The sequence below is a fragment of the Zalophus californianus genome, chromosome 16 (genome assembly GCF_009762305.2).
Source record: "Zalophus californianus isolate mZalCal1 chromosome 16, mZalCal1.pri.v2, whole genome shotgun sequence".
In the NCBI taxonomy this organism is placed as follows: domain Eukaryota; kingdom Metazoa; phylum Chordata; class Mammalia; order Carnivora; family Otariidae; genus Zalophus; species Zalophus californianus.
Window position 1 is genome coordinate 6,346,064 of NC_045610.1, and position 24,787 is coordinate 6,370,850.

General features: G+C 39.7%; 1 protein-coding gene across 4 annotated transcripts in view; it reads left to right on the top strand.

Annotated features, from left to right (window-relative positions):
- Positions 1-24,787, top strand: part of MAP2K4 (mitogen-activated protein kinase kinase 4) — a 135,381-nt gene that overhangs the window by 96,961 nt on the left and 13,633 nt on the right. For all 4 annotated transcript variants that reach the window (XM_027626621.2, XM_027626619.2, XM_027626620.2 and 1 more), the window contains 3 exons: positions 1,563-1,614; positions 5,002-5,129; positions 22,492-22,569. In XM_027626621.2, coding sequence (XP_027482422.1) covers positions 1,563-1,614; positions 5,002-5,129; positions 22,492-22,569 — 258 coding nt within the window. The remainder of the gene's footprint in view (positions 1-1,562; positions 1,615-5,001; positions 5,130-22,491; positions 22,570-24,787) is intronic.

Genomic DNA, 24,787 nt, shown 5'->3' on the forward strand with positions numbered 1-24,787 from the left:
CACGTAATTTTCTGCCGCTTCCTTTCCTGCGTCCTCCACCTCCAGTATAGTCGGCCTGCTGATTGCCAGTTGATCCTATTTGGTCATTAAGAGTTAATGTAAAAATATATAGACAGTTTCTGGACTGCATTTTAGTTGTGAAGGGGGTGTGCGTGCGTGTGTGTGTGTGTAATAGGAATTTCAAAAATGAGATTAAAGTCATAATCTTAAGTTTCATGTTAATATTTTAATTTATTTAGCCAAATTGGTGCATAAATTTAAATATTTTATGAGCTAAATGTTACGTACCCCTTCGTATGATTTTATAAAAAGAAGCTGAGTTATTCTAGGAACTTGTTTATTCTTGGGAAGATATATGACATTTTATATTGATCAATTTTGTCATCTCTCTCTCCAGTATACCAGACCCAATATTATCTTGGAACTTTTACTATTCATAATAATTATAATGGAACAATAGTAGAATAATGAGAGTAGCTAATGGTTATTGAATGTTTATTTGCATCAGGCTAAGATCTTACGACATTTTAACTTCATAGTGACTCTCTGTGGTGAATAGTGTAACCCCCTTTTTACAGATGACAGATCTGGAGCTTTATACAGTTGTAGGTGGTAAATGATTTAAGCCCAGCAGCCCGATCCCAGAATCCTGCTCTTAAGCACTGTGATCACAGGATGATCGTGAAGTTGGAAAACATAGACAAAATTATTTTATTGTATATTGCAGTGTGTGTAATATAGATACACAGATAAATCATTGGTTATATATTTGCCCATGTTTCTAGACCTGGTGATCATCCTTTCTATTAAGCACAACATTTAAAATTACTTTGTGTTAAATCTCTTTTTGCTAATAACCCAGTGCACACAACAAGCCCAGCTACTTGAAACATGACAAGTTCTGCATTCCTGACACCCAGCAGCTTGATGGGGCAGAGACTTGACCATTTGATAGCAAGTGGTTGGCATGTTCTTTAGTTCCCTTTTGGTTTGAGGTTGTGGGAAATTTTAATTCAAGTCCCTGTTTCCTGTATTCCTGGAGAAATGCCTGATTTTCTGATCATGAGCAGTGATCAAACAATATTGTAAATTCTGCATAAATTGCCATAGTGGTTGAGCAGAGATACTTTGACTTGGCCAAAATTACTTTGAAGGCTAGCACTGCGCAAAGGTGAATGAATACGAGAAACCGAGGAAATTTGAAAAGACTTATTTAAATTAGAGTTGATAGTGGAACCAGACTGTGGACTCTCTCGTACTGAATATTTCCATTCTTGAGAAGTTTGAAGTTGCAAGAAATGTACAACTTTGTAATGACTTATTAAAAAATTATCAGTTATTGGGTTCTTTTTAGCTGTCAGGGAACAGCATGTAACAGTAACTAAGTTTTCAGATCTAAAATAATCAGCATCTTTAGTTAACATAAAAAGTGGACAGAATATTGGAATTATTAAGCTTAAAAGAATGCAAAGGGCTACTAGAGCTGTTACCTATGATGAGCTGTGTGCTATGTGATTAAAAGGATACTGATTGTTTACCCCATCTTTGCTTTTTCTCCCCAGACTGTGAAAGCACTAAACCACTTAAAAGAAAACTTGAAAATCATTCACAGAGGTGGGTATGAATTCCTTTTTATAGATTAGAAATTAATATTTTTCCTTAATAGGAAAACATTATTGAAAATTACAGTGTCTCTGTATAAGCTTTCCTGAAATAGCTGTTTTGTTTTATTTTTAAAGATTTTATTTATTTATTTGACAGAGAGAGACACAGCGAGAGAGGGAACACAAGCAGGGGCAGTGAGAGAGGGAGAAGCAGGCTCCCCACTGAGCAGGGAGCCCGGTGCAGGGCTTCATCCCAGGACCCTGGGATCATGACCTGAGCCGAAGGCAGACGCTTAATGACTGAGCCGCCCAGGCGCCCCTATTATTATTTTTTCTCTAAAACTTTTGTTATTGATTTAGGGTATTTTTTTTTTCCTTTGAGATTCTATAAATTTCAGCTTATTAGTTTATTGAGCTTAGGAATTGAAACAGATTTTGCTGCAAGTTTCTTCTTACTCTTAGTTGAAAAACAATTATTCATTTACTTGATAGATGATGTTTCTCTGTGTATTCAAATGGGCCCAAAGGTGGTCCTGGGGACATTCAAAGGATCTGGAGGATGGTACCTGGAGCATTTTAAAGGCATCCTACTGTCCCTTTCGGGTGTTTCTTCTTTACTATAGAGGATATTTTTGCAAATAGAGATGCTTTAATTATTGTACATTGAAATTCTTCTAAAGTGTTTGTATTTGTGAGAACAATGATCTTGGACTTGTTGGACACAGGTCCAAATATAATTTGATGTAGATTTATTGGAAGCTAGTGGGAATCATGAAATTAATTCAGCAGATAGTTTAAATAGTGGCTCTTTTTATTACTGTGCTAGACTCGGGGTAGTGCGATGGTGGCTTTGAAGAGGCACGTAAGTTCACTTTCCTCAGGAAACTTGTAGTGGAGAAACCCGACAGTGCACGACAGTGTGGGATTCAGCCTGACAATAAATAGAACAAAAAGTAGAAGGTTGTATTCAGAGAAGTGAAAAGCCTTACATTCCAGGAAACGTAGTTTCTAGTGGTTAAAGAAATTAATAATTGGTGCATTTATTTAAGTAATTTTAGTTTGGGGTTAACTCAAGACCACTGCAATTAGTTAACCTTGAACATCAGAATATTTCACTTAATTTTGCTTTGGCTTAATGCTTGCTAAAAATAATTTTTGATAGGCTTCTCATTTTCTCTTTTGACCTAAAATCACGTAGAGTTAGGTCCCTAAACAAAATTATTTTGTTCTTCTTGTAGTTCATTGCATTCTTGTTTTGGGATTTTTTCCTTCCTTTTTGATTGTGTTTTGCATTTGAGAGTAGTATCACCTTTAGAGCATTTAACCATTACTTTGGAGATACTTGTCAATTACAGGAAAGCACTAAGATGGTGACTGAGGAGATAACTGAATAAATGGAAAAGCTTCAAAAATAACCTTGGTTTTCCTATTAATAAATAAAATGATGAGTTTATAGCAGCCTTTTTAAAAAAAAGATTTTATTTATTTATTTGAGAGAGAGAGAGCACAAATGGGGGAAGGGGAAGAGGGAGAGGGACAAGCAGACAGCCCGCTGAGCAGACGCTTAACCGACTGAGCCACCCAGATGCCCCAATATAGCGGTCTTTTTATTAATTAGGATCAGTTAGCTTTTTTGCTACAGTTAAGAGTGCAAAAAATCCTGTTTATCCCGAGTTACAAAAAATCCTGGTAACTGCCTTAAACTTCAAGGAAATTCACTATCTGTCCTAACAAGCCCAAGGATAGAGTGGCTCCAGGCACAGTATGTTTAGGGCGCTTAAGCACCCTTCCTTTGGTTCTACCTTTCTTAATACGTTGGCTCCATCCTCAGGGTGGTAATGACCAAAGCAAGTCCCCAGTGTCACATGTAGACATGACAGCCTCCTGGAGAAGCACTCCCTCTTCCTACGTGGCTGTCTTAGGAGTTGGGACATCTTCCTTACATCGCTCTAATGTTTTCTCTTGTCTCATTCACCAGAATTGCTTCACGCCCTTACCCTAAACTGGTTCCTGGCAGGGACCATCAGGCGATCCTGATAGGCTTGGACCAGTCACACCTCGTTTTGGGGAGGTGTGGTTATGGCTACATGGAGGAGGGGATCCCTCCATAAAATCAAATGCAGGTTCTATTAGAAGGGATGGGGTTGGTGGGTAGGATGGATGCCTATCAAGATAGGCAGTCAGCATTGTCAGTGACGGCAGGAGACCTTCTCTGGATCTTTTGGTAGATCCCCTTCTGAGTTATAGACAGATGTTTTTATATCTTGTATTTGTATCCTTTTTATTCATTGAGCCATGACAGTGACAATGAAATGTAAAGAAGCATTGAGAATTCATGAGCAAAGGGGGAGAATTGATCGGACAGTGGATTAGTACATGGTGGCGGTGGGCTCATGGTCAGTGAGGAAGTGAAAATGAATCTCAAGGACGACTGGAAGAAAGGGTTGGTTGGGGGAAACTTGATGAAGTCCTCTAAGGTCAGAAAAAAATCTCTCAAGGAGAAATAGTTATTAAGTGGATGCATTTATTGAATACAAATAAAGTTCAGGTACTATAATAGGTGTTTTAATTTCCAGAATCCTATGAATTAGCAATTGTTTTCATTTTGTAGATGACAAAATTGTGGTTGCTGAGTCAAAGTTGAGTAGCTTGCCTCAGGTTACACTGTGAATTTTGGACCCAGATTTTGAACCTTTGCTTCTCTGATCCCAAAGCTGTGGTCTTTCCGATATACTGGATTGGATACTTTCCTAAGTTAGATAAAACTCGATTTTATCAACTAAATTGTGGGTGTATAATTGTATAGTTTGCATTTAGGTGGATAGTCTTTGACATACTCTAAAGTAACTTGGTGTACTCTTATAGATTAAATTCTTTCCTCATAATGTGACCAGTAAGTAATGAATTTGAAGCAAGTAATTGTTGAGTCTTTTTTTTTTTTAAGATTTATTTATTTATTTATTTATTTGTGTGAGAGAAAGAGAGCATGAGCAGAGGGGAGGAGCAGAGGGAAGAGGGGAAGCAGACTCCCAGCTGAGCAGGGAGCCCGACGTGGGGCTTGATCCCAGCACCCTGAGATCATGGCGTGAGTTGAAAGCAGATACTTAACCGACTGAGCCTCCCAGGCACCCCAGTATAGCAGTCTTTTGATGAAAATGAAGAAAGCATTATAGAATGCCTGCATTTATTGGGAAATATTTTTGATACTGAGGTTTTAAACATTGGCAGTCAGAGTACTGTTTCCTCATTTTTCCTCATCTTCTTATACATCTGAATTTTAAGGATTTGATCACTTGTCTAAGGTTTTTTGGTATTTTTGCTTAACGCACTTCAGAATGTAGCTCATTTGATCGATCACTTGTACATGAAATGACATCTGTCTCTCTCTCTCTCGCAGATATCAAACCTTCCAATATTCTTCTGGACAGGAGTGGAAATATTAAGCTCTGTGACTTTGGCATCAGTGGACAGCTGGTGGACTCCATTGCCAAGACAAGAGATGCCGGGTGTAGGCCATACATGGCAGTAAGTACAAAGGCCAGATCTTCCTGCTTGGTAGTCTTTGCCCGGAGAGCCCGTGCCCTTGGATGTTCTCCTTCTAAGGGGTGTGCCATTGGTCATACAGTTTCACCATACTAGAATATTTTCCTCTACCCTAAAAACCAAACTGAGGTTCTAGCTTCTCCACGAAACTATGATATTATCCCAGTGAACTCCTGTTTCATTGTCTTACTCTATTTCACTCATCCACTAGATGGTTGATTAGTTCTCAGAAGGCCTCCATGTTTCCAGCACCCCATATGCTCTCATGACTGTCATAGATAACATTGTAGGATCATGGATGCTATGGATCCTGTGTCCACATCATCCATTAACACATGGAAAATGTGGCATAAGCCACTCAGTGATGCTTCTCTTCCAGATGGAGAAGAATGGGAGACTGGAGTTCCCAGAGTTCCTAACAGAACTCAGTATGACTCAGAATCTGAAGCTATGTTCTGAATATTGTTGTTCCTTCCTTAGAGGTGGATGAAGCACACTGACAGATTCAGGGGTGGAGGTCTTGGGCATTTGCCAACCTAGAACCTGTTTCCCCTCAGGGAGACAGACTTACACTAGCCTTTGACACATGTCACACTTCTCTTGCCCCAGCATATGCACATATGCTGTGCCTAAAGGCTGGATTTTTATCTGTATCTGATTGGAAATTTAGTGTCTGTATTTTAAGCACTTCCCTTAGGTGTTGGCATCTTCTTTAATGTGTCCATGGTTCTTTGGGGACCAGCACGCTGCTCTTGAGTGGTGACACATAGGCTGTGCAGACTATGGAGACATTTCCGTCAGCAGCTTCGGCTGCAGTGTTTATGGACTTGTGTGTGCACAAAAAGAGACTTCCATTTAAAGTTTGGGCTTTGTGGATGTTGACTGGTGAGGCAGATTATTGGGAAAACTTGGAAGGTCTTGTATTCATTATATTAGGGGATAAATGGAACAACAATTTCAAAAGCAAGAAATAAAACATATTAAACACGGAGCATTTGGGAAGTCATACAATTTACGCATTTAGTAATGATGCCGTGAGAATTAACTAGAAGCTATTATTATACTTGTAGGGCTTGTCACAGTACTGAGGACTAAGTGTTTTTGCTGTGTGACACTGACTAAGAATTATGTTTGATTTATGCAGGGTTTTTTTTTTAAGATTTTATTTATTTACTTGAGACACACAGAGAGAGCGAGCGAGCATGAGCACACATAAGCAGGGGGAGGGGCAGAGGGAGAAGCAGACTCCACACTGAGCAGGGAGCCTGACGTGGGGCCCCATCCTAGGACCCTGAGGTCATGACCCAAGCCAAAGGCAGACCCTTACCTGACTGAGCCACCCAGGTGCCCCTGATTTATGCAGGTTTTAAAAATGTAACTGCAGCCCAGGTAGAGCTGAATGTTTGAATTCAGGTAACTTTTAAGAGAGAAGTAGACTTTCAATTTTTGTGTGGAAATAAGGTTTACAGGCGCAGGAGGGGCAGGGCTTTCCTTTCCCTGCTAAGCTTCTTCAGCCTTGGAGTCAGCAGGCTGATAATAAACTCTCTCTGTGCCTCTGATCTTTATTGGACTAAATGAAATGCTTCTTTCCGTTCTAGTCTTTCAAGGCCCCATAGATGGACAAGAGTGTGATTGGCATTCTTTTTATTACAAGCCTTGTGGTTACTTGACTCTTTGATGCACTTTGACCATAGGTCTCAGAAATGTATCTTGTCTTTTTATTTAAGATTTATTATTTGTCTTTAGTCTATAGGAATTATGATTTCTTTTTACACTATTTAACATAAAGATGTATAAAATGTAGAGTCGAAACACAAGTTTTTCCATAAACCAATTGTTAATGCTAACATTTTGGGGCCTCCGCACCTCCTTATCTATGTGTGTATATACAGATGTGTCTGTGTGTGTTCTGGGCCATTTGAAAGTAAGTTGCAGATATCATGAATTTCATTCCAAACGCTTCTGAGTGTATCTCCCATGGAAAAGAGTAATCTTCTGTATAACCACAATACCGTGACCACACCTAAAACAGAAACCTAAAGTAATGAACGAGAATTTCATGGCATCATCTGATACATTGTTCAGAAACAGATTTCCCAGGAATGTCCCACATTCTGGATTTATCTGATTATCGTTCCCTCATGAGGAGTTTCAGGCTATATATTTTTTCAGCATGGATACTTCGTAGACGATGGGCAATTCATATTGCATCACATTGCAAAGCACATCATGTTAGGTTAGTTCACTAATTGTAATGCTTATAGACGTGTTTTTTTTTTTCCTTTTAAGCAGTTGAGACATTTGTAAAACAGAAACTCATTTTCTCAATTTTTTTTCTTTGTTCCTCTTTTCCAATTGAGTAATTGATGATCTTTTCATTTTCAAAGGATTCCTTCATGCACTAGCCTCGCATGCTTCCCCTCTGCTGTCCTCCAACATGAAGTCACACCAGCTTCCCTATCTTTGAGCAGCATTTCCTCTAGTACCTCTCCTTCTGTGATAGAAGCCCATCTGTATTAGTTTGTAAGATAACTTAGTCTTAATTGGTAGTAGAAGTAGGAACTTGTTTCATAGCAGTACTTTCTGAAATATGTCAATTCATTTATCTTGGGCATTTCTCAAACCCTGATGTAATCTCCTCTTAAAATAGATACAGCCTATTAGGCATGAAAATCTAATCAAGATCTATCTCATAATAATTATAGATATATAATTTTCATTTTCCACTTGTATATAAAACTGAAACAGTGGTATTCACTTTTTTCTCTTTGGAAGACCATTCACCTTTTCAAAATGTCTGGTAAAGAAATTATTTACCAGTTCCTATAACACTTATTTTTGTTGGGAGGCTTCTATGACAAACCCCATTTCTTTGCTTGTTCTGAGTCTATCCAGATTTTCTAATTCTTCTGAGTCAGTTTTGGTAATTTGTGTGCTTTTAGGAATTTTTCCATTCCGTGTGACTTTGTCTTATAAGTGTGATGTCTGTGCTTCCTCAGGTAGTTTCTAGTTTCTCTTCGTGTCTCCAGTGAATGGGTCATACTTTCCAGTTTCTTTGCGTGCTTTGTATTTTTGTGTGGTAAGAAACTGGACATTTTGAATATGAAAATGTGGTGATTCTGGGAGGTGTCTGGGTGGCTTAGTCAGTTAAGCTTCCGACTCTTGGTTTCAGCTCAGGCCGTGATTTCAGGGTCGTGAGATCGAGCCCCTCATTGGGTTCTGTGCCAGTGGGGAGTCTCCTTGAAATTCTCTCTCCCTCTGCCTGCCCCCCCCGCCCCTGCTCTCGCGTGCTCTCACTCTTAAATAAATAAAATGTAATTTTGGAACTAAATTATTAATTCTGGAAATAAAATATGATGATTCTTTCCCTCTCCTCATGGTTTTTGTTTTGTTCCTTTCTGTGAGATGTAGTTATTTCTCTAGTGATTTTTTCCATATAGCCTTATTTTAAAGTCTGTATTCTTACTCCTATGTGGTCTCTGATGTGTTTTCTTAGCTTGTGTTCAGCTAGTATTTTGACAGTTTTGTCTTTTGTTTTCTTAGGGGTTTTTTTGGATACCAGGACACAAAAAGAAAAAAAATCCATTAAGAAAACAAAGGGGGGAAAAAAAACCCCCAAATATTCCAGTCTTTCCAGATTGGCTTTGTGCTTGGGTCCTCCTGCTTAGCCCAACCATTTACAAACCTGCCTTCACTTCTACTTCTTACTTGCCCTGAGTCTATAGATCAGCCAGAGGTTAAAGCTTAAGTTCTTCTCAGGTCTTTCTGAGTGTGTGTCCTGCCCTGGCCATGCACATGGCTTTCTGAATTTCTCAGTATACACAGGTGGTTTTGAATGGCTTAATTTTCCAAAGAGACTCTGCCGTCTACTTTTCCCGCCATACTTCTGGTGCTCTCATCTTTTGCCCCAGCCGTCTGCGGGTCATTCACTTACCTTACAGCATTTTCGAGGAATGTCCTCTGCTTTTCTGCCTTGAGTGAGTTCCAGGTTAGGCAGAACAGAGGCGGACACCACACCTAGTCTTCATTGCCCCGAGACAGGTTGGAACTGACAAACACAGTTCTGCTCTGTTTCCTCTTCCCTCTGAACCCAGTGCCCAGGGTCCGACCCTGAGAACACTGGCTGCCATCTTCAAGACTCCTGTTGAGCTGGAGTAGGGATTGGGACGGGGTCAAGTAAAAATGCTGCAGATGTTTCTTACCATTTTTAAGTTGGCTTGTTCTTGATTCATTGTTTGCTTGGCTGTTAGAAACTTTGGATTTTGTCCAGAATTCTGACAGAGTTGGTTATGTCTATAACAACTTTATTCTTCCCCTCTCCTCATGGTTTATTTTTTTGCTTTATTTTTTTCGTGTTTCTTTGGAGGGATGGTCCCTTGGAGATACTTGCTCTGCTGTTTTTGCTGTGGTCACTCTATATTTCATTTTTATTTTTTTAAAGATTTTATTTATTTGAGAGAGAGAGAGAGAGCCCAAGAGGGGGTAGGGTCAGAGGGAGAAGCAGACTCCCTGCTCAGCAGGGAGCCCGATGTGGGACTCGATCCTGGGACTCTGGGATCATGACCTGAGCCGAAGGCAGTCGCTTAACCAACTGAGCCACCCAGGCGCCCTAGATATCATTTTTAATGAAGGCAGTGTGGTTTCACACAAATCCTGTTCAAATAACTGGGAGATAGCATACAAAGTGGGTTTTTAAAAATTTTATTTCTGGATGACATGTTATGGGTATTTTATCAAGAAAGCTTTCTAGGGCCAGATAACTAAGTGGGAATCACTGTGTGTCAATCAAAGTGATATAGATACATCATGTATATTAGCACACTAATTAAAAATACCGAGAAAAATCTCAACAAAGAAACATCTTTTCTAATCTAGCATTCCCCAAGTATTTGTCAGTGGAACCCACTTCATTTTATGGCCTGCCTGTTAATAACTAGAAGAGATTCTAGTCTATGGAAAACAGTTTATTCAGTAGTGTTATAAATGACATAACTGTCTCAATTAGGCTTTTCATTTGGAAAAAGTAAGTTTTCTTCAGGGTAGTTAGTTATTGCTTTTACAGCTTCGTCAATCAGTTACATTCCAGTTCTTGCTTTAAAAATTGAAGACTTCAAGCCACAATGAGGTACCAACTCATACTCACTAGGATGGCTCGAATCAACAAGTGAGAAACCGCCATGTGTTGTTGGAGGTATGGAGACGTGGGAGCCCTCGCACACTGCTGGTGGGAGTGTGAGAGGATGCAGCCACTTGGGAAAAAGATGCTGGCAGTTCCTCAAACGTTTCAACGTGCAAGTACAATAGGACCCAGTAGATTGGACTCCCAGGTATATACCCAAGAGAAACGGAAGCACGTGTCCACACAGAAACTTGCACATGAGCGCATAGATGTATAAGAGCCAAAAGGTAGAAATAACTCGAACGTCCATCAGTGGATGAATGCGCAAACAAGATGTGGTCTGAGCGTACAAGGGAATATTACTCAGTGTTAAACCAAAACGAAGTACTGATCCATGCTCTGACATGGGTAAACCTTGAAGACATGATGCTAAGTGGAAGCAGCCAGCCATAGAAGATCACATACTCTGATTCCATTCATATGGAAGTCCAGAATAGTGGAACCTAGAGCGACAGAAAGTAGATTAGTAGGTCTGGTGGTGGGGGCGGTTGTAGTACAGTGAGGTGGTGATGGCCAAAAGTGTGGGGTGGGGTAAGGGTTCTAGAACTGACTGGTCATGGTTGCCCAGCTCTGGGAATATAGGAAGAGCCATTGAATTGAGTGCTTCCAGGGGGTGAATTGTATGGTGTGTGGATTATATCTCAGGAAAGCTGTTTAAAAAACAGCAACTAGAGGCCACCTTCTTTGAGTCAGTAGTGAGTCTGCGCTTGGGCACACAGTCCCGGAGAATTTTGACTTCACAGAAATCAAGCTTAGGAAACACTGTCCAGCAACATTGCCATCATCTTTGGAAATGCGGATTTGTGGTTGAGTAACCAGTACCCTTTCTTTGTTCAGCAGTTTGAATGCTTATTTCTGAATGTTAGAAAACAACAGCCCCACCCACCCCATCTTGGGTGTTAAGTCCATGATGATTTTCTTTCTTTTTTTTTTTTTAAGATTTTATCTATTTATTTGAGAGAGAGCTAGAGAACACAAAGGGGGGAGGGGCAGAGGGAGAAGCAGACTCCCTGCTGGGCAGGGAGCCCAACATGGGCTCCGTCCCAGGACCCTGGGATCATGACCTGAGCTGAAGGCAGATGCTTAACCGACTGAGCCACCCACATGCCCCAATGATGGTTTTCTTCTAAGAAGAGCTTTCTACTTTAATTTTGAATTTCTTTTTTTTTTAAGATTTCATTTATTTATTTGAGAGAGAGAGAGAGAGAGAGAGACAGCATGAGAGGGGAGAGGGTCAGAGGGAAAAGCAGGCTCCCCGCTGAGCCGGGAGCCCAATATGGGACTCGATCCCAGGACTCCGGGATCATGACCTGAGCCGAAGGCAGTCACTTAACCAACTGAGCCACCCAGGCGCCCTTATTTTGAATTTCTTAAAGATTACATTTTTTGCCTAGTAAAACATTTTGGAATAATTGAGGAAAGAGTCCAGATCTGATTTTTTTTCTCCCTTGAATGCATTCCCAAATGAGGCTCACGTGTCACTTTTTCTGTTTGTACTCATAACTTTGAGATGAACAGCTTATACCCAGTGGCTTGATATTTTCACTTCTGTTGACTTTGAAATCCCATTGCATTATGCCTGTTTTTAAAAAGGTTAAATGAAATAACTCTACATTTGAAGAACTCTGCTATTAAGAGTTTTATAAATGTGTTTCTTATTGGAAGATTATATCCCTGTTCAATACATAAAAGATAAAATACAGACTTTTAAAATGGAGAATTAATTACCCATCATTCTCATTCATAAAGGGAAAAAATTGGTGTGGGCATATGTCCTGCTACATTTTTATGTAAATTTAATCTTATTACACATATGCTTTTTATCTGCTCTGTAGGCATTTGCAGGCATGTTTCCAGGCTGATGCATCTTCATATAAAATGAGTTTAGCCACTAAAAGTTAACTGACTTTCTATTTTTGCCTGCTTGTGGATTTTTTTTTTTTTTTTAGTGTTTTGTTATTCTAAATATTGCTACAAAATTTTTAAGCTATGTTTTCACACAACTCTTTTCTATATTCCCTTGGCTATAAAAGGTTCATGCCTCTCGAGACCTTTGGGGAAACAATGTACGATTGAAAGGGTGTGTTTTTTTAAATAGGTGTCATTATGGGTTAGAGTGTTACAGTTTTATCTTTGTTGAGTTGATAGGCCAGAATGGGATTTGTGAAAAATTTCCTGGGATTTTTGTTATGTATTTTAAAATCATTGAGAAAATTAGATACTTTTGTATTTTTTCTTATATTTGGCCACTTTTATATATTAAACTTTGCCCATTTTTCTATGAGGATGCTAATGAGAATTTTAACCCTTTTCTTATTGGGTTACATATGTTTTCCCAGAAGGTGTCCTTTGTCTTGAAATTTTACATATTTTGTGGTTGACCTGAAGAAATAGAAAAATTCCATGTGGTGAGCTTATCAGTGTTAACTTTATGGTTTCTGGCTGTTAGCATGTCTTGAAAAATCTTTCTTATGCCAAGATTAGACATGGTTGCAGAGTCACATTGGAGTACCTAAGTTTAGGCTTTTGTTTTTTACATTTTAGGTCTTTAATCCTTCTGTGATTAGTGTTGGTGTGTTAGTAAGGGGGAAGAGTGTAACTTTTCTTCCCACAGATGGTTAACCGTTAAGAATTTTTTTAAACTTTTGTTTATTTTTATTTTTATTTATTTTTAAAGATTTTATTATTTGAGAGAGGGAGAGCATGAGCTGGAGGGAGAGGGAGAGAGAATATGAAGCAGACTCCTCGCTGAGCACGGAGCCTGACACGGGGCTCAATCCCGTGACCCTGAGATAAAGACCTGAGCCGAAACCAAGAGTCGGATGCTTAGCTGACTGAGCCCCCCACGGCCCCCCCTTTTTTTCTTAATTCAAGAATAATTAACATACAGTGATGTTAGTCTCAGGTATATAATATAATGACTCGACAATTCTATGCATTATTCAGTGCTCATGGCAACAAGTGCCCTGTTAATCCCCTTCACCTATAAAATAAAAATTTTATTTTTAATTATCTGTTTATTCAAACTCCATTGTGTAGAATCAGTACTCTTGTACTAAATTCTTGGATTTGGGACTGTTTCTGGACTGTGTTGTGTCATCTTTTTGTATGTTTCATATGAACAGTGTATCATTATTAAAAATAACTCAGCAGGCATCTAATTGGCATCTCATTAGACATATAAATTCCTTTGGTTATTGCATTTTTATGTTCTTGAGTCTTTCCAGTGAAGAATATGTTGTTTCTCTCTATTCTGCTGGTTATCTTAATGTTTCTTGTTAATTCTTCTTACAGGCTGTACACATTTTTAAATAAATTCTTTCAAATTTTGTCATTATTTCTGCATACTTGTTTATACCCACTGTGTGTACTTTTTCTTCTTTTTTTTTTGTTTTCAAGCCCAGCGTGGGGCTTGAACTCACGACCCTGAGATCAAGACCTGAGCTTAAATCAAGAGGCGGATGGTCAACCGACTGAACCACCCAGGCACCCCCTTTTTTCTCCTTTTATTCTTTTTGGACCCATCCTAGTGGGTTCTTTTGCTCCCATCACTGCATTTTAACTGCTGTCATCAGAGCGAACACCATCTTTTATGTTGCCGAAGCCTGTGGTGAGTTTTGAGTCATGATCTTCCCTGGTTTTCCTGTAATGTTTGAAATGCTATACTCATGAAGGACTTTTGTCACTTGGTTTTGTGACATACGCTCTTGGCTACCTTCCCGGCTGGACTTTCTCTCCTGGTTCTCTAGGACCTTCTCATCCTCCCGATCTCTTTACACTGGTGTGCCCCAGGGCTGAGTATTCAGTCTCTTTTTTTTTCCTCTTAACTACCCCCATTTTTTTTTAGAGTTCATCCAGTGCTAAGGATTAATAGTTTCTTTCTCTTTTGTTCAGCGAAGTGCAGCATCTGTCACTTAGTGGATGCTCAGGAATGGTGAATGCCGATGATTTCTTTCCTGCCCACACCTCGCCTATCAATTCCAAAGTCATGTATCTAGTTTCCTACTTTATAACCGTTCTTAGATCCCTTAGAAGTCTTAAATATAAGAAGTCCATTACTGAGTTCTTGGCCTCATCATATCACCTCTCTGCGCCCTATAAGATCTGGGGGCTGCCTCCTCCCCCACCCCCATTTGTCTATATTTCAGTAAATACCAGCTCCCTCTTTCCAGTTGCTCAGGACACAGACTTAGGAGTTTCGTTTCCTTCTACTTCCCATATTCTGCATCCTGTCCATAAGCAAAGGCTTGTCTGCTTTACTTTCAAGGCATGGAACCCACCCTCTTTTTTAAAAACCATGGATGTTCCTTGGCCCGGCCACTGGCATTCCTCACCTGCCTGATTGCTGCCATCTCCAGGATGGCCTCCGTGCTTAACCTTGCTCTACTACATAGTCTGTGCTCAACAGAGCAGACAGTTGTCCTTTCCAAGCAGTTGTCAGATGACACCCCCTCATCCCCACACCCTCATAGTGGGCCTACAGGCTCTGCACGATCTGGCCCTCAGCTGTCTTCCTAAATTGCCCTCATGTTACCTTCAGCCTCGTCTGCCCAGCTCACTGACCTCTCCGTCCCACATGTGTGTGGAAGCATAGTCCTCCCTCAGGGTCTTTTCCTTTCTCCTCTGAACTCTCTCCCCTGTGAATATTTTTAATTTGCCAGTTTTTCACTTCAGTCAGGTCTCAGAGCAGATGCTTCGCTAATCCTGCCTGGACCACCGCATCTGACGTGCTGCCCTCCCTTTCTTACTTCCTGGACCCTGCTCTGCTTCGTAACTCATCACCACCTGATTACTTGCTTTAGTATCTGTATCTCCCAAACGGATTTTGAGCCCTCTGAGGCCCGAGTGTTTGGGCCTTGCTGTGTTCTTGGGTGCTAAGACAGGTTTTTGTTGCTATTTTGAATGTAATGCGGTCTCTTTTCCTACAGTTGTTGATATACAGAAGAAAGCTATTTAGATTGATACGTTAATTTTATAACCAGCCAAATTACTCATCTACCTCATTTTTGAATAGGTTTCAGACGGTACTCAAGGTACCATTCTGCAAATAATTTTTGCCTTGGCCCTCTTCATATTTATTGATCTTTCTCATACATGTGTATGTATTTACTTTTCTCATATTTACTTCTGTTGCTTTGCCTAGAACATCTAGATGTTGAATGACAGTATTGATAGTAGGATTCTCGTGTTTTTTGGGGCTTGAAAGCAAATGCTTTTTTTCTGATTTAAGTCTGTGTGCGTTTCTGTGTGTATGTGTGTGTGTGTATGAGAGAGAGAAGATGAGAATGAATCAGGAACAGCTGTTAAAATTTTATTAAGTGCCTTTTTGGTATCAGTCAATCCATGAGGAAATGTTTCTTCCTGCATAGCTACTAATAGGATGATCATAGTAACATCTATTTCCTGTGGTTGAACCATTCCAGCATTCGAGAAATAATCTCTACCTGGCTCATAGTTTATATGTTTAATATATTTTTACATTTGGTATGTTAGTATCTATAATTTCTGCATGAAACTGTTTAAGTGAGATTGGTTTATAGTTTCATATAGTGAAGGTTTTATATGGGCTGTGCTAGCTTTAAAAATCAAATTGGGAAAATTTCCATCTTTATTTTATTCATACAGTAAAAAGTTAATGATTATCTCATGATCTCATGAGCAAAACATCTTTGACCTCCTCGAGCTCAAATAAGTTTCCCCAGACTTCAGAACAACTGTGGTAGCATAGTTTTCTGTTCTTTGAGATTGAAATCCATCTTAGCCAGGAGTCTTTGAGGTAATATAGAGAATTCTTCAAAACCTGTGAAATTTTACTATTTCCTCAGCATCAGCAAGCGTGTGGGTGTGTATGCATGTGTACATGTATACACATACATATTTTTGTTTTCTTAGTTTTAAGTGTTACCTGTAAGAGCTATTTACTGGAATGTTTTTTAATATCCAAATGTATGGTAGTTTAAACATTTGTCCACAAGTTCTTTATTACACCTACCTTTAAAAGGTGGAGACCAAGTACTGCCTGACGCATGGACTGAACTTAGTGAGTCATTTCTAATGAAGAACATATGGCAGAAAGGACATTGTGTCCCTCCTGAGAATAGGTCATAAAAAAGCATTGTACCTTCTGTCTTCTTTCTTCCTTGGATTGCTCACTTTGGGGAGAGCCAACTACCATGTTGTGAAGACACTTAAGCAACTTTATGAAAGACTCATTTGGTGAGGAACTAAGGCTTCCTGCCAGGAACTGTGTGAATGAGCTTGGTGACAAATCTCCAGAACCCAGTAAAGTCGTCAGCGCTACCCAACATCCTGACTGTGGTCATGAGATACCCTGAGTCAGAACCACCCATCAAAAATAGTCCCTGAATCCCGAATCCCGGAAACTGTGAGATAATAAACGTTTGTTGTTTTAAGCTACTGAGTTTTAGGATAATTCGTTACACATCATAGCGAACCACTACAAAGTATTTCATTGATTCTTTTTAATCTCTTGGCTTTTTACTTCCCCTCAAAGATTTGTAGCCTGTGCATTTCTGCCTTTTGGGACATACTGAGATTCTTTTTAGCATGATCAATGACCAGTTAAAAATGAAATATTGGAAAAGGCCTGTTCTGTATTATTAACTACATTTATTCCAAGAAAATTAAAGATTTGTTCAAAATCTGTTAACATTACAATTGTCAGTTTCTCCTTATTTCTTGGTTTTTATTTTACATATTTCAATACAGAGTAACTTGAGTTGTGTATTTATTTTTATATATACTTTTGGATATAAAATTGTTTTATCTTTTTTTGTTGTTGCTCCTATTTTTGTTAATGTTACATACCCTATTCTCTGAATTGATGTTTTCTTTTAACTTTATACTTTTTTTTTAAGATTGTATTTATTTATTTGACAGAGAGAGATAGCGAGAGAGGGAACACAAGCAGGGGGAGCAGTAGAGGGAGAGGGAGAAGCAGGCTTCCCGCCGAGCAGGGAGCCCGATGCGGGGCTCGATCCCAGGACCCCGGGACCGTGACCTGAGCTGAAGGCAGACGCCTAACGACTGAGCCACCCAGGCGCCCCTAAACTTTATACTTTTAAAAAGCTTTTTGTTTTTCAAACCTACACTTTGGATTTAGGTTTAAGATGTAGGGTCTTTAAATAATTTCGTGAATCTTAAGTATCTACTCCTCTCAAAGAATAATTTTCAAAATGTTAAAAATATTATGCCTACAAGTAAAGAAAGAACCTGTCAAAAGTACATTTAACTCGTTCATAAGAGCACTGGACAGGGAGGAAGGTGCGACTAGCTCAGGAAGATTTGTGTAATTCAGTATTTGTGGTCCCTGAGGAAAGAACGCTGGGATGGGGTGGCTCATTCAAATACAGTACTGCTCCTCATCTCCATGTCCAGAAAGAAGTAACTTCTGGGGTTACTGAACAGAAATCATTTGCATCGCCTATGGGCAAAAATATACCAGTAATCATGTAACTTAAGTTTCTGGCCCTAACGAATAATAAATATCAAGCAAAATGAAATGACACGTAAATAATCCTTGGGTAGGTTTGTTCGTGCTCCAATATGATCAAAAGGAAGTGAAATCCTCGTTTGACTTATTTACAGGAGTTGGGTAAGTTTTCTTACAGCACACATGTGCTAGAAATCCCAGCTCTTTGACATACACATACAGCAGTTTCAGAAGGACATGACCGCCAGAACCACAAATGGTAGGCACCCATTTTAAATGTACACTTTGGATTTTGACACATGTAGTTACTCATGTAATGACCTCATCAATCAAGAGATGACCATGTCTGTCACCAAAACAAGATCTTTGGTCCTGTTTTCTGTCAGTGTCAGTTGGATTTGCTTTTCCCAGAGTTTCATCTAAATGTCATCTTAGGCTATGTACTGGTTTGTGTCTTGCCTTCTTTCTCTCAGCATAATGTTTTGAAGAGCTAGCCATGCCATTCTGTGTGTGAGTTCATTCTTTTTATTGCTGAGACATTCTGCCTTGTACTGATAGACCACAATTTATTCATCCATTCACCTGTGGATAGCTTGGCATTACCAAGTTTCTCAGTACCTGCTGTTTCTTTGTTTATTGAGGTCGTTTGCTATCAGCAGTGTTTTGTAGTTTTCAGGGTAGGAACTCTTGAACTCTTAAATTTATTCCTAAGGAATTCATGTTTCTTGATGCTCCTGTTGTAACTGGAATTTAAAAATATATTTTCCAGTATTTTTCTTTTTTAAAAAAAAGATTTTATTTATTTATTTGAGAGAGAGCGAGCGGGGAAAGGAGCAGAGGGAGAGGGAGAAGCAGACTCCCCGCTGAGCGCAGAGCCCGACTCGGGGCTTGATCCCAGGACCCCGAGATCATGACCTGAGCTGAAATCAAGAGTCAGATGCTTAACTGACTGAGCCACCCAAGCACCCCTTCCAGTATTTTTCTGTTGTTGTAGAAAAGACAGACGATTTGCATATTTTGTTATTGTGCCCTGTGTCCTTGCTAGTTTCACCATTAACTTTAGTAGGGATTTTCTGTATAAATGGTTGCAGAAGTTCAGGTGTCTGTGAGTAAAATAGTGTTTGGTTTTTTTGTTTGTTTGTTTTCCTCCTTACTGTTTTGTACTGGCTCAGGACCTCCAATATAAAGCTGAGTAGAAGTTATACCTTGGGGGCGCCTGGGTGACTCAGTTGGTTAAGCGTCTGCCTTCGGCTCAGGTCATGATCCCGGGGTCCTGGGATCGAGCCCCACATCAGGCTCCTTGCTCAGCGGGGAGCCTGCTTCTCCCTCTCCCTCTCCCTCTGCGTGCCGCTCCCCCTGCTCATGCTTTCTCTCAGCTCTCAAATAAATAGATAAAATCTTAAAAAAAAAAAGAGAAGTTGTACCTTGTTCCACATTTAATTGGGAAGGGAGTGTTCTAGGTTTCACAGGTAAGTATGATGTTAGCTCTCGGTGATTTTTGGATGCCCTTTGTGAAATGAAGTTTCCTTCTTTTCTCTTGGTGTGCTAAGAACTGAATTTTGAATTTTGTCAGATGCCTACATTTATTGAGATGATGATATGGTATTTCTTCATTTTTATGTAAATATGGTGCATCACATTGTTTTTCAAGTTTTAAGTCAGTATTGTATTCCTGAGATAAACATCACTTGTTAGTGATTATTACCTCTTCACATGTTGTCAATTAGATTTTCTCATTATTTTTGTTAACAGTTTTTGTGTCTGTGTTTAAGAGGGTTATGAATTGTGTTGTAATGTCTTTTTTTTTTTGATGTAGTGTTCCATGATTCATTGTTTGTGCATAACACCCAGTGCTCCACGCAGAACGTGCCCTCTTTAATACCCGTCACCAGGCTAACCCATCCCCCCAACCCCCTCCCCTCTAGAACCCTCAGTTTGTTTTTCAGAGTCCATCATCTCTCATGGTTCATCCCCCCCTCCCGATCCCCCCCCAGATTTGTAATGTCTTTATTAATAAGGTTTCCGTAAGTGATTATATTGGCCTCATGCAACATTTTTGAAAGACATTTGTGTGAGACTGGTGTTGTTTCTCCTTTGCATGGTTCAAAGAGTTCACCAGAACCCATCTGGGTTTTGACTTTTCTTCATGGGAGGGTTTTTTTTTTTAATTTTTATTGTTATGTTAATCACCATACATTACATCATTAGTTCTTGACGTACTGTTCCATGATTCACTGTTTGTGCATAACACCCAGTGCTCCACGCAGAACGTGCCCTCTTTAATACCCATCAGCAGGCTAACCCATCCCCCTACCCTCCTCCCCTCTAGAACCCTCAGTTTGTTTTTCAGAGTCCATCGTCTCTCATGGTTCATCTCTCCCTCTGACTTACTCCCCTTCATTCTTCCTCTCCTGCTATCTTCTTCTTCTTCTTTTTTCTTAACATATGTTGCATTATTTGTTTCAGAAGTACAGATCTGTGATTCAACAGTCTTGCACAATTCACAGTGCTCACCATAGCACAAACCCTCCCCAATGTCTATCACCCAGCCACCCCATCCCTCCCACCCCCCACCACTCCAGCAACACTCAGTTTGTTCCTGAGATTAAGAATTCCTCCTATCAGTGAGGTCATATGATACATGTCTTTCTCTGATTGACTTATTTCACTCAGCATAACACCCTCCAGTTCCATCCACGTCGTTGCAAATGGCAAGATCTCATTCCTTTTGATGGCTGCATAATATTCCATCGTGTATATATACCACATCTTCTTTCCATTCATCTGTCGATGGACATCTTCGCTCTTTCCACAGTTTGGCTATTGTGGACATTGCTGCTGTAAACATTGGGGTGCACGTACCCCTTCGGATTCCTACATTTGTATCTTTGGGGTAAATACCCAGTGGTGCAATTGCTGGGTCGTATGGTAGCTCTATTTTCAACTGTTTGAGGAACCTCCATACTGTTTTCCAGAGTGGTTGCACCAGCTTGCATTTCATGGGAGGTTTTTAATAACAAATTCATTGAAAAAGTAGTTTTAAGTCTATTCACATTTCTGTAATATTTTTGATAGCTTTCATTTTCAAATAATGTGTCCATTTCCTCTATTTCTGGAAGAGCAGTAGTAATGTCCCCTCTTTTGTTCTGATTTTAGTCATTTGATTGTCTCTCCTTTTTGCTCAATCAGTGTAGCTGAAAGTTTGTCAGTTTTGTTTATCGTTCCAAAGAATCCCTTTGGGTTTTGTTGTCTTTTCTCTGTGGTTTTTGTTTGTTTGTTTTTGTCTATTTTACTTGTTCTTCTGTTTCCAATTCCTTAAAGTTGTAGAGTAAGATACTGATTGCGATCTGTCTTGTCTTATAGTATTTGTATTTGGTGCTATCAATTTCCCCCTGAATACTACTTTTGCTGCATTTCCCAACATTTGATGAGTTCTGTTTCATTTTCATTTAGTGCTAAGTTTTTTGTTGTTGTTGTTGTTTTTTCCTTGAGGCTTCCTCTGTGATCTGTGTGTTGCTTAGAAGGTGTCGTTTAATCTCCAAATATTTGGGGATTTCCCAGGTAACTCTCTGTTACTGATTTCTAATTTAGTGACTTTGTGATCTGAGAACATGCTTTGCATGTTTTCTCTTTTTAAAAATAAGGCATGTTTTATGGCCCCGAACATGGTCTATATCAGTGGATGTTCCATGAGAGCTTGAGAAAAATGTGTATCCTGCCGCTGTTGAACCGAGTATTTTCCTCTCTTGGTTGACTATCTGGGACTTTTTTATGTAATTCATATCTTATCTTAAATACATATTTTTACAACTAAAAACTAAGTAGCTTCCAGTGAATATTGATGCAGCCACAGTACTCATGTTCAAAACAAAAATATGTAAAATAGGTCTCCAAGCCAGTTGTTGCTGACAGGCAGAAATTATAACACAGTCAACTCTTGTACTTCTGGACATTTCTTCCAATAGCAGTGACTCTCAGCCTTTGCCCAGGACCGTTGTCAGCTCTGAGCTACTGGTTCTCTCTTTTCCTCTCCATCCCTTCCGCACTGTGTAAATAATGGTCCCTTATCTCAAAGAAATACAAAGAATGCTCCCAAATTACCAAAGATGATTTTTGCTGTTTGCATGATAGGATAATATATTTTGACAGTGCCTTAATTTGGTTAAAAATGACTAATAGATATCTTTAAAGATATGCATAGTGATGCATTTAGCTTTATGATGAAGAATGGGTAGAGTAATTATAATGAATTTAGCTCATGTTTGCTCTTGTATCTCAGATATATTGTGGTGTGGCCTTATTCAGTGAAACAGAGAAGACTTAGGTTTTTTTTGTTTTGTTTTTTGTTTTTTTCTGTTTACCACTACTTGCTTACTAATCTGACCCTGTAATTCTTTATTTTTTTCACTTTTCCAGTTTTCTTCCTTTTTTCCTTGTTCTCAGCTTCCGGTTTGTAAATGCTGGTGAGTCCTTAGGGGGAGAAATTAGAAGAGTTGCTTTGTGTTCCCTTTATGGAGGTGGTATTGGGTTGGGTTTTGTTGTTGGTGGTGGTTTTCAGTATAATGATGGCTTCCTGTTACTCCCAGTCTGACCCTAGACGTGGATTCTTCTAGGAGTAAGCTGGCATTTCGGCTCCCTGCCCAGCTGTTGCTTCCGTCCTGTTCCTTGAGAGTGTGCATAATGAATGACCATGGCTTCTCTTTCTGTTCCAGCCTGAAAGAATCGACCCGAGTGCATCACGACAAGGATATGATGTCCGCTCTGATGTCTGGAGTTTGGGGATCACATTGGTATGTTTGTCACGGTGGTGTAGCAGGAAATTTAGAATTGAAAGAAAATCTTATCAGCCTTCCATCCCTCATAAGAACTGCTCTTTTTTTTTTTTTCTCTCTTCTAGTCTTTGGCTTTATTTACCTATTTTTTTCTCTATGGTTATAATCATAGGGATTATGTCTTCTGGTTGTTGAATAAAAGTCTGTGTTTTACTGTAAAAATCAAGCCAGAGTTAATGGTTTCCCTCAAAGTTTTATGCAGCGCCTCGGGTCCTTCAATGTCGCTCTGGATCTCTTGGCCAGAGATACTAGGAGTCATCACCTGCATCAGGAACAGGGACAGGGGAGGGCGGCTCACCTGCAGTCAGGGCAGCGGTGCCTGGCTCCTCCCACCTCAGGGAAGAGCAGTATGTCCGGTAATACTCTGTACAGGGTGGGTATTAGGCAGACATGTTTACATGTATGAAAATAGTTTCTGCTTGGAATCTTCTGTACTCTGAATAGAATGAATGAGTGAGCTGAAAGTAATTCAGTTCTGGAGGAACACCGACTACCTAGGTGATAATTCTAATAAAAGTTCTACCTTAAACCAACACTGAGAAGAGTGAGAAAGCTACTTAATTTGCAACTAAGTTCAATGAAGTAAACTCTTCTTTCTCACCTGCAACTGGACTGAAGTTTTCCTTTTGTCTTAAAAGTATCTTTATTTGCTTATTACTTCCTATTACTAAATTTTGTTTTGAAATTTTAAATTTATTTTCTTGTGCTTGCTCTCTTATAGCTCAGTGGCATTTTTCTGACTTTGGACAGCTGCTTCTACATTGTGGGAATTTCCCATCACTAGATGGGGCTGTGTTCTGTTTGGGAGGCAGCCCAAACTTTTCCTTTCATTTCCTCCCATTTTTAATAAGGTCCCACGGCCCAGAGGTAACACAGGTTCTGAGCAGAGAATTTTTTTTGTAGCTTACTAAATAATCTCCATCTGTTCATTGGCATTATGTGGTCTTGAGGTCTTCCTGTAGATGAGAATCACATACCCTTGTTAGTGATCCTGGTGAGTCACATTCCCGGGCCTAATGAATTCTCTGTCCCGAGAGTTGAAGGCTAGTAACTCACCTCTGCAGAAGACTCCGTCCGGTTTCTCTCGTGACCTGATATGGGCAATACCTCCTGGAGTCTTTTCTCATTGTGAAGCCAACTGACCAAAGGAGAGACGTAATCCCTTCTTTAGTTAGGAGAGAACATGAAACTTGGGCATCTTTTAGGTCTGGTGACTGGTCCAAAGGCCTACAGCACGACCTGTAGCATCCCACTGAGGTACCTAACTGTGTGCATATAAAGGATATTCACGATTCAGAAACACCTGTCTATGCCCAAACCAGTTTCGTTTAAAGAGAGTATTTACTTCATCATAAAAAGAGAATTTTATTCTGTGAAAAGTTTAACAGGAACATTTTCAGCAACTTCTTTTAGTATACCTGGCTAAACTTTGTTTAAAAGCAAGGCATTCAGTACTTAAAATAGTTTCATAGTCTATTTTCCATATGGATGATCTTACAAAAATTAAGAAATGTGTGAAATTAATTTCTAAGTTCCAAAGTCCTTCACTTTCTATGGTGCATTTTACCGTTTCCTTCTCTTATTAACATCTATTCTCAAGAATGAATCTGATAAAGTTATTCCTAGTGTTGTGAATAACCAATAAGGTTTACTTCATCCCGAGCATTTGTATTTATATCAGAAAGAAACCTCAGCCAGAGGACTGAATTTCTGCGTGTGTGTGGCATGCCTGCCCGCCCCCCACAGGCATATGTGTGTGTGTGTCTGGGGATGGTGGCAAGCTGAAGGTGCCATCTTAGGGTGAAGAAGGACTTCCGGCCCCAGCCTCCCACTGGAGGATGCCCTTGTTGTTGCTTGGTAGCTTTCCTTTCACTGTATAAACCAGTAATTTAATACTCCACTAAATCAACACCACCCGATATCCCTGAGCTGAACAATCTCTGAGACAGTGTCCTCAGACAGCGCTGTCTCACAGATGTCTTCTCCCAGTGAGCTTGGGGGTCTCACCCTCCCCTAACAAGTCACCTGTCAGTACACCCAACATGGGGCTCATTTAGGCCATGCTGCAGATTTAGACCTATTTTTTGGAAAAAGCACAGTTTTTTTGTTTTCATTATCCTCAGAACAGAGCGAGAGAAAGATGAGAATACAGTCCACAAATATGTTTGACCTTTGG